The sequence below is a fragment of the Aethalodelphis obliquidens genome, unplaced genomic scaffold (assembly GCF_003676395.1).
Source record: "Aethalodelphis obliquidens isolate GAN/ISIS:26980383/991018 unplaced genomic scaffold, ASM367639v1 scaffold773, whole genome shotgun sequence".
Lineage (NCBI taxonomy): Eukaryota > Metazoa > Chordata > Mammalia > Artiodactyla > Delphinidae > Aethalodelphis > Aethalodelphis obliquidens.
The window spans coordinates 1-10,580 of record NW_020838684.1 but is presented as its reverse complement, the minus strand read 5'-3'; the positions used below and the strand labels follow the sequence as shown (position 1 = coordinate 10,580).

The window sequence follows — 10,580 nt, the reverse complement described above, 5'->3', positions numbered from 1 at the left end:
CCCCCCCAACTTTGCAGGAGCCTGAACCCTCACCCCTTTTGAGAGAGGTCTCTTGTCCCCATGGCTGCTTCGCTTCCCACGCCCAGCTCAGATGGGAACCCAGGTAGCAGACCAGAGACCTGGCCAATGGCAACTGCTCTTCCACCGCAACAGGGCTTTGTTTCCCATTTCCTCCGTGAACCACAGCTTTCCTCTGTGTGGCTCCCCTTGTCTTCCCCTGCCTTTGCCTAAGGTGATTTTTATAGGATTGTTATTAGTGTTGGGAAACATTCCCAGTTCCAATGGAAGGTTTAGGGAAAGACCCCGACTTAGGGTAAAACCAAAAAAAAAAGATTGTAATTACCCCGGCTTCCCCAATGACTACACCTGAAATCCCCACTCCCAGGCCAGGGCATTGGGTACAGGGAAACACAACAGGAGCATTTGTATGGCAAGAGCTTACTTTACAAGGTAAATTGGATGAGTTATGGCCCCCCTGGGGAGTTAAAGATATGTTAAAAAACACTTGGATATGGTGGCGGGAAGGTTTTATGCTGAAGTGGGTTTATATGGAACTAGATAGAGTAGGCTTTTTGACAGCTTTACATAAGTTTCAGTGCTCTCCAAATAAGAATAGATATAAAGCACAAATTATATTTTATAAGTATTTTGCAAAGGAACTTGGTGGCAAATTTAAGGTACAATGCCCTCCCCCAAGACCCCCTAGGGTTATTGATTATTCTGTGTCTTGCTTTGATTATAGAGATAGATTGAAACAGCCTGTAAATATTTACTGGTGCTAAAGAATAATGTGCTTGAGTTTATGTTTTGAAGATCTGGCTGATTAAACAGAACAAACAGGTACAAAAACATCTAATTCTTCTAAGAACAATGATGAAACTGCAGACAGAGTTCCTGACTTAGGCGTGACCAAGATGTACCTGACCACAGGGGATAAAAGAAACTACAAGCGATAAGAAGATCATTTAACCTGTTTGACCTTCTGATGTAATCTGCTTATGTAAATTACTTTTGTTTTATGGCTCTTGTAAGGGATTTTTTGGCATGGGAACTGGATTGTTAAGATTGAAAATAAGATTGCCTCACAGTATAAAAGCTTCAAAATTGTAAAAATAAATTTGTCAGATCCTTGCATCCAAGAAGAGGTGTACTGAGTTCTGTCCACGCCGACTCCGTCTTCTCCTTTGGGTGAATCCTGTTCAGCTGGGGCTGGTCCCCGGCAAGTGGCGCCCGAACAGGGACCCGGAGGGGTAAGTATTATTTCTTTTTCGGACGGATAGGAGTCTCACCGTAGGGTGCCGCGGACCCCCAGTTAGGAATACTGGTTAGGAAGGTGAGTAAGACGGTGTCAAGATGGGACACGCTGAGTCCAAGGAGAGGCTCTTGTTTATTGATATAGTTAAACATATGATAAATGGAAGAGGAATTAAAGTAACTAACAAGCAATTAACTCAGTTTTTTCAGTTTGTACAGGAACAATGCCCATGGTTTCCAGAACAGGGAACAGTTAATATAGAAACATGGCAAAAGGTGGGGCAAACTTTACAAGTATATTACAGTCATTTTGGACCTGAGAAGGTCCCAGTAGATACTTTTACTTTATGGAACCTTATTAGAGAGAGCATTGCCCCCTTGCCTGAAGGTCAGAAGAACCCATATAAATATCCTGCAGAAGTAATGGATAAATGTACTCCGTTACTTTCCCCAAAACCGTCAAAAGAAACTGAGGTTTTGGCTGCTGCTTTAAAAGACTGTAACCTTAATGATAATGACTCAGAGGAGGAAGATGAGTCACCTACTGATAAAAACTCTAATTTGTTAAAAAGTCCTCCTTTTGATGATGAATTGCCTCCTGCAGATCAGGATGATTTAGATGCTGCTGCATATGATTATGAAAGAAGGAAGTACGAACCCCCTGGTGCTTTTTCAATGCAAGAAACTAAGAAAAATAGACCTAATTTACATGACATGCGTCCCTTGGGTCGTTTACCGACCGCACCACCAGCTTCACTTTTTCCTCTAAAAGGGTCAAGAAGCCGAATTTCAAATGTCGGAGGTTTGCCACCTCCGCCACCTTTTAATAAAGGTCAAGGCGAACATAAAAGACATAGGAGAATAAACGGTGAGGATGATGATTATGCTTTTGCGGCCTGTTTTCCAGTCATTTTTGAGGGTGATTTTGATGATGATGTATATTGGGATCCCTTGCCTCTAAAACTTTTAAAAGAACTTAAAAAGGCCTGTATAGATTATGGACCACTGGCGCCTTACACCATGACTCTTATAGATGCCTTAGCAAATAGATGGATGACTCCATATGACTGGATTCAGGTTACCAAGGCCTGTTTATCGGGAGGACAATATTTACTTTGGAAGGCAGAATATGAGGAACAGGTGGCTAAACAAAATGCTTTAAATAAGAAATGGGATAAATTTAATATTACTAAAGATATGTTATTAGGTCAAGGAGAATATGACTCAACCCAACAGCAGATGCATATGGGAAAAGAGGCCTTATGGCAGGTAACTACATGTGCAGTGAATGCCTGGAAGTCTTTGCCTTTGACTCCAGGAAAAGCCTCCACCTTAACAGATTTAAGACAAAAACCTGAGGAGGCATATGAGGATTTTGTTTCTCGGTTGTTAACAGAGATAAAAAGAGTGATAACTGATGAGGATGCAGCTAACATACTAGCTAAACAATTAGCCTTTGAAAATGCAAACCCTGTTTGTCAGAACTTGATTCGGTCAATCAGAAAAACTGGAAGCATTTCAGATTTTATTAAACAATGTTCTGACGTGGGACCCTCCTATATGCAAGGGATTGCCTTGGCAGCTGCCCTAAAGGGAGAAACGCTTCCTCAATGCATGATGAATATGGTTCAAAAAACAAAAAACCCTAAGGGGCCAAAGGGAAATAATTGTTTTGCTTGTGGAGGCGCCGGCCATTTCAGTAGGGAATGTCCTAATAAAAATGCGCCTCCAGCAGGTCCTGTTAGAATGATACCTTCTGGTAATGTTGGGGTCCCAAAAACTCCTTGCCAAAGATGTGGGAAAGGAAATCATTGGACTAAATTGTGTAGGAGTAAATATCACAAGGACGGACACATTCTTCCCCTTAATGGGGTTTCTACAGTGCCTCAGGCTGGAGCTCAGATGCCAATGTATCCTACTCCTGTTTTTCCAGATACACTTACTGGAACTAATTCGGGAAACTTACTTCGGGCCCAACCCCGGGCCCAACAAACAATAGGGGCAATTCACCAGACGCTCAATCCCTTTCTTCCCTCAGGGGAATTGATAAATTGTTCAGGGCCACCCCAGGCAGCGCAGGATTGGACCTCTGTGCCACCTCCGCAACAATACTAACTCCTGACTCTCCAGTCATAAAAATACCAACTGGGATTAAAGGTCCATTACCCCCAGGAGTAATGGGTTTAATTATTGGTAGGAGTTCAACTTCCTTATCTGGTTTAACAGTTTTGCCTGGAGTAATTGACTCTGACTATACAGGAGAAATTCACATAATGGTGGCTCCCTCTAATAAGACACAGCAAATTTATGTGGGACAAAGAATAGCACAGCTGTTATTACTACCATATTATAAGACAGGAAAGAATATAACTCAAGAAGCTAGAAATGAAAAGGGATTTGGCTCCAGTGATATGGCATTTTGGATTCAAGAAATTACCAAAAATAGACCTTTAAAAACTTTAAAGATAAATGGAAAAAATATTCAGGGTCTCTTAGACACAGGTGCCGATGCTTCCTGCATAGCAGGAAAAGATTGGCCTAGCAGCTGGCCCACCCAGCATACTGATAATATGTTAACAGGCCTAGGAACTGCGCCAGCAGTAGCTAAGAGTGCCCAAATTTTAACTTGGAAAAATCCCGTCAATAAACAAGCAGGCTCCTTTTGTCCTTATGTAATACCTGGCCTGCCAATTTCCCTCTGGGGAAGAGACATACTTATGCAGATGGGAATGCTTTTATATAGTCCAGATGACTGGGTCTCCTCACAAATGTTGAAAATGGGGTATGATCCAGATAAAGGCTTAGGAAAAAATCAAGAGGGAAGATTATATCCTGTGGTTGCTGAGCCCAAAAATGATAAACATGGAGTGGGCTATCCAAATTTATAATGGGGGCCATTGTTTTAAAAGCAGCTGACCCCATAGTATGGCTATCAGAGGAACCTGTGTGGGTGGAACAATGGCCCCTAACTTCTGAGAAATTAGCAGCTGCAAAAGAATTAGTGGAACAGCAACTATTGGCAGGACATATAGAACCTTCTAATAGTCCTTGGAATACTCCTATATTTGTTATAAAGAAAAAATCAGGAAAATGGAGGCTATTACAAGACCTTAGAGCGATAAATAAAACAATGGAAACAATGGGGGCTTTGCAGCCTGGACTTCCCTCTCCAGTAGCCATCCCTGAAAATTATGCTATTATAGTTATAGACTTGCAAGACTGCTTTTTTACAATCCCCTTACATAAGGAGGACAGAAAGAGGTTTGCGTTTAGTGTGCCTTCTCCTAATTTTACCAGACCATATCAGCGGTATCAGTGGAAAGTTTTACCACAGGGCATGAAAAACAGCCCTACCTTATGTCAAAAATATGTAGACCAAGCCATATGCAATATAAGACAGAAATATAAAGAGATTTATTTAATACATTATATGGATGATATATTATTAGCCCATAAAGATAAGGCTTATTTACATCAGGCATTGCAGGATATGATGGAAGCTTTACAGGAGTATGGATTAAAAGTTGCTCCAGAAAAAATTCAAACTGAGCCTCCTTATAATTATTTGGGCAGATTGATACAGGAATTTTCCATTCAGCATATCCCTTTTCAGCTAAGAACTGATCATTTGGTTACTTTAAATGACTTTCAAAAGTTTTTAGGAGATATAAATTGGATAAGGCCTTTGTTAAAAATTACTACTGCGGAATTAAAACCTTTGTTTTTGATATTACAAGGAGATTCTAACCCTTTATCCCCGAGAAAATTAACTGAAGAAGGAAAACAAGCCATAGAAAAAATAGAAAAAGCTTTAAAGAATGTTTTTATTAAAAGATTAGATTATACTAAACCTTGGGATTTGATTATTTTAAGGACTCCACTTATTCCTACAGGATTGTTATGGCAAAATGGACCATTAGAATGGATACATTTGGCTGCTAGTCCAAAAAAGATTGTTGCCTCATACCCCTTTATGGTTAGTTTATTGATTATTAAAGGTAGGAAGAGAAGCAGAGAATTATTTGGAAAAGATATGGATAACATAATTATACCTTATAATAAAGATCAGTTAGAGACCTTGCTGTTGTTAGAAGATTCATTAGGAATAGCTTTAGCCTCTTATGGAGGCCAGATTTTATTTCATTTGCCTAAAAGTGTGTTATTACAGTTTTTTAAAGAACATATGGTGGTTTTTCCTACATATTATAAGATAAAACCTTTGGAAGAGGCAATATTAGTATTTACTGATGGATCCTCCTCAGGGAGGGCAGCCTATGTTATTAATAATGAAAAGAAAGTGTTAAATACAGAGAATTGCTCAGCCCAGCAGTCAGAAATCATGGCAGTTATAGAAGTAATGAAATTGACCAAGGATAAAAAGATTAATTTATATACTGATTCGTTATATATAGTCAAATTATTTCCAGCAATAGAAACAGCAGCCTTTTCTGAAAATAAGAGTACAATAATTAAGTTGCTTAAGAGACTACAAGAAAGTATATGGGAAAGAACACAGCCTTATTATATAGGCCACATTAGAGCTCACTCTGGATTACCAGGGCCCTTAGCAGAAGGCAATGCCTCTGCTGATGCCCTGACTAAAATTTTTGTAATTCATGAAAATAAAGTACAAGAAGCAATAAAATCTCATCAGCTACATCATCAAAATGCTAATGCCTTAAGGTATCAATTTGGCCTGACCAGAGAAACAGCAAGGGAAGTAATAAAAAACTGCTCTGTGTGTCCTACACAAACTAATGTACCTCAACAGGGAGTAAATCCTCGAGGTTTGAGAGCTAATGATCTGTGGCAGATGGATGTGACTCATGTACCTAGTTTTGGAAGGCTGTCCTATGTACATGTTTGTGTGGATACCTTTTCACATGTAATTGTAGCCTCAGCTAGGACCGGAGAAGCCTTTAAGGATGTGTGCCAACATTTAATGTTTTGTTTCAGTTATTTGGGAATTCCCAGAAAGCTAAAGACTGATAACGGCCCTGCTTATGTTTCTAAATCTTTTCAGCAATTATGCCAACAATTTGGCATAGCCCATAGTACTGGAATTCCTTATAACCCACAAGGACAAGCTATAATTGAAAGAACCAATCAGGTCTTAAAAAATATGATTTATAAATTACAAAATGGAGATTTAAAATATTTTTCTCCTCATCATATATTTAATCATTCTATGTTTGTGTTAAATTACTTAAACATGAACGATAAGGAAAAAACTCCTATGATGAGACATTGGGATATAAATGAAGAAAATATAAAACCAAAGGTACTCTGGAAAGATGTTTTAACAGGAAAATGGAATGGGCCAGATATATTATTAACTAGTGGTAGAGGGTATGCTTGTATTTTTCCTCAGAATTTTGATTCACCAATTTGGATTCCTGATCGATTAATCAGACATCCTGAGGTGGGGAACTTATTAAAGCGTCTCACAAAGGAAAAACCTCATTGCCGAGATGGCGGAACCGCATCCACAGAAAGTGAAACCAGATAGTCTTGTGGCTGCGATGTTAGTTCCCCCGATGAAACAACTGTCACCTAAATCATCTTGCGATAAAGAGGTACAAACTCCTCCAAAAACCTCGGAGAGGAAGCCTTCATTACTTTCTCGTTCACAAAAAAGAAGGTATACAGTCTCCACCACTAAAACGCCTCCGATAACCTGGGGGGCAATTAAAAAGCTTTGCCTGAATGCTGAAAATGCTGTAAATGCTCAAAGATTGCCTTTGACGACTGCTAATTTTTTTGTGGCTATGCTTAGCTTGCTTTCGGTTCAGGTAAGTGCCAACGGTACGTATTGGGCTTACTTTCCAGATCCTCCTATTTTACATGCTTGTACTTGGAAGGATTCTATTATTCCAGTAACCTCCTCATTTCCTGAATTGACCGATGGCATTCGAGAAATACAGAGCTACAAACAATTTGTGATTAATTACAATTACTCATTCACAGGTCAGACCGATTTTCCTCCTATATGCTTTTTCCTTGGCTCTGGGTCAACCGGAAATAGTCAAACAAAAAATGGGTGTTTATCAGTAGTTGATGCAGGATTTTTGACAGACTCCCCTAAAGAGTCAAAAGGAAAAGATAAAACCACAAGATATTTATGGTCATTGTTAGGAAAAGTTGTAGGACAAACCCAAGTTTATGTTAATAAATATCCAGCCAAAGATATTCATCCTTCTAAATATGACGATTGTGATGAGGCTGCAGACAAAGCTACAGATGAATGGATTTGGATAGATATTAAAACTGGATATCCTTCATGGATATATTGTATGTATAATAAAGAAAATAAAATAACCATTCCTGGAACTAGATATTATATTTCAGATTGGAGTATTAATTTTCCTGAGGGAGATTATAGAACATATTTAGAAAAAGGCATATTATATCCATGGAATGATTCCTATATTCCCCGTCCATTGAAGGTAAATAGATGGAATAGTCATGGATGGGTGGCTCCTATTTATACTTTTGTTTATGAAAATAAAACCTATTATCAACCTCAGTTATGGAGATTACCCTTAACCACTCGTAAAATAACGTTAATTAGAGCTACTACCCATGTGGAAGAGTACTATATTCAAACCTGTGTGTCATCTCCGTACTCCCTGTTGCTTTCTAATGATAGTAAAAAATTACAGATTATGCAATATAATATGAGGTTTTATATTACCTGTCAACAATGCATACTGACCACTTGTATTGTTCCTGAAATGAATGTGTCAACCATAATGGTGTTAAAAAGACCAGCTTATATTATGCTGCCAGTAGCGCTTAATGAATCTTGGTATACAGATATAGGGGCAAAAATTGTAAGACAGGTTGGAGAACTCATAAGGCCAAAAAGATTTGTGGCTACTTTGATTTTGGGAATTTCCGCCTTGATAGGAATACTGAGTTCTTTTACTGTTGCAACATATACTTTAGTAAAAGAAGTACAAACAGCACAATATGCAAATGATTTATCAAAAAATGTATCCTTGGCTTTAACAACCCAGGAAGCAATAGATAGAAAGTTAGAAGCTAAAGTTGATGCCCTTGAGGAAGCAGTTTTACATATTGGCCAAGAACTTACAGCCTTAAAAATTCGTCTATCCCTAACTTGCCATAAAAAATATTCCTGGATATGTGTTACTCCTTTAAAAGTAAATCATTCTGAATATTCCTGGGAGAAAATTCAAATGCACATTTTAAATGTGTGGAATTCTAGTGATTTGGGAATTGATTTGGAACATTACACAAACAAATTCATGATATTGCAGCCTCTCAATATGATATGAATCCTTCTAAGGCTGCTGCAGAATTTTTACAAAACTTACAAAGTTATTTTAAGGATAATTCCTTTATGCATATTTTAATAAATTACGGGGCTGCCGGAGTGGTTATAATTTTGCTTCTTATTTCTTTTCCAGTCATCATCCGATTAATTCAAGCTGCCCTCCAGAGTGTATATATAACCAAAGTGGAATTACATACTGCCTTTTTAAAAAATAAAAAAGGGGGGAGATGTTGGGAGCCGCATAGGAAGTGCCTTTGAGTCTCAGCATGGACGAGACCCATAGTGCCAAGCAAAGCTGGTGCTGTCAGGTGTAAATATGGAAAAGCAAAGTTCTCGTTTGCAAAGCTTCCTGCCTCCTGGTGGCTGGTGCCGTGTAATTGGTCTCTCTTGCCCAGTGCTGTAAGCTGGGCCCTCTCTGGAGGAGAAACCTGGGTTCCCGAAGACATGTGATCAGAGCCGGGGCCCCGCCAGTTGGCGAAGGAATCCCAGGGCAGGTGCTGGGCGTGGAGGCCACGGGGGCATAGGCTACCAAGGTGACAGAGAACTGACCTTCTCTGGGGGCGCTGCACCTCGCTCACTCGCACACCTCACATCTCCCTGCTTGGCCCCGGAGGATGGCTGGTTAGCCAGAGACGGGTAAGATTCCTCAGGGAAGGAACAACCTAAGACAGGCACAGTCGCAGAGGGGCCATCAGGAGAGAACTTGGGGGCCAACAGAGGTGGGGCATAGACCCTCACCCCCCCAACTTTGCAGGAGCCTGAACCCTCACCCCTTTTGAGAGAGGTCTCTTGTCCCCATGGCTGCTTCGCTTCCCACGCCCAGCTCAGATGGGAACCCAGGTAGCAGACCAGAGACCTGGCCAATGGCAACTGCTCTTCCACCGCAACAGGGCTTTGTTTCCCATTTCCTCCGTGAACCACAGCTTTCCTCTGTGTGGCTCCCCTTGTCTTCCCCTGCCTTTGCCTAAGGTGATTTTTATAGGATTGTTATTAGTGTTGGGAAACATTCCCAGTTCCAATGGAAGGTTTAGGGAAAGACCCCGACTTAGGGTAAAACCAAAAAAAAAAGATTGTAATTACCCCGGCTTCCCCAATGACTACACCTGAAATCCCCACTCCCAGGCCAGGGCATTGGGTACAGGGAAACACAACAGGAGCATTTGTATGGCAAGAGCTTACTTTACAAGGTAAATTGGATGAGTTATGGCCCCCCTGGGGAGTTAAAGATATGTTAAAAAACACTTGGATATGGTGGCGGGAAGGTTTTATGCTGAAGTGGGTTTATATGGAACTAGATAGAGTAGGCTTTTTGACAGCTTTACATAAGTTTCAGTGCTCTCCAAATAAGAATAGATATAAAGCACAAATTATATTTTATAAGTATTTTGCAAAGGAACTTGGTGGCAAATTTAAGGTACAATGCCCTCCCCCAAGACCCCCTAGGGTTATTGATTATTCTGTGTCTTGCTTTGATTATAGAGATAGATTGAAACAGCCTGTAAATATTTACTGGTGCTAAAGAATAATGTGCTTGAGTTTATGTTTTGAAGATCTGGCTGATTAAACAGAACAAACAGGTACAAAAACATCTAATTCTTCTAAGAACAATGATGAAACTGCAGACAGAGTTCCTGACTTAGGCGTGACCAAGATGTACCTGACCACAGGGGATAAAAGAAACTACAAGCGATAAGAAGATCATTTAACCTGTTTGACCTTCTGATGTAATCTGCTTATGTAAATTACTTTTGTTTTATGGCTCTTGTAAGGGATTTTTTGGCATGGGAACTGGATTGTTAAGATTGAAAATAAGATTGCCTCACAGTATAAAAGCTTCAAAATTGTAAAAATAAATTTGTCAGATCCTTGCATCCAAGAAGAGGTGTACTGAGTTCTGTCCACGCCGACTCCGTCTTCTCCTTTGGGTGAATCCTGTTCAGCTGGGGCTGGTCCCCGGCAAGTGGCGCCCGAACAGGGACCCGGAGGGGTAAGTATTATTTCTTTTTCGGACGGATAGGAGTCTCAC

General features: G+C 40.0%; 1 protein-coding gene across 1 annotated transcript; it reads left to right on the top strand.

The window, feature by feature from the left end:
* Positions 1–1,353: 1,353 nt before the first annotated feature.
* LOC113616889 (endogenous retrovirus group K member 5 Gag polyprotein-like) lies at positions 1,354–3,369 on the top strand. The gene has a single exon (XM_027100259.1). The coding sequence runs from the start codon at positions 1,354–1,356 to the stop codon at positions 3,367–3,369; it is 2,016 nt and encodes a 671-aa protein (XP_026956060.1).
* The last annotated feature ends 7,211 nt before the right edge of the window (positions 3,370–10,580 follow it).

Coding starts and splice junctions, on each gene's coding strand:
- LOC113616889 (XM_027100259.1), top strand. CDS start 1,354: ATGGGACACGCTGAGTCCAAGGAGAGGCTCTTGTTTATTGATATAGTT.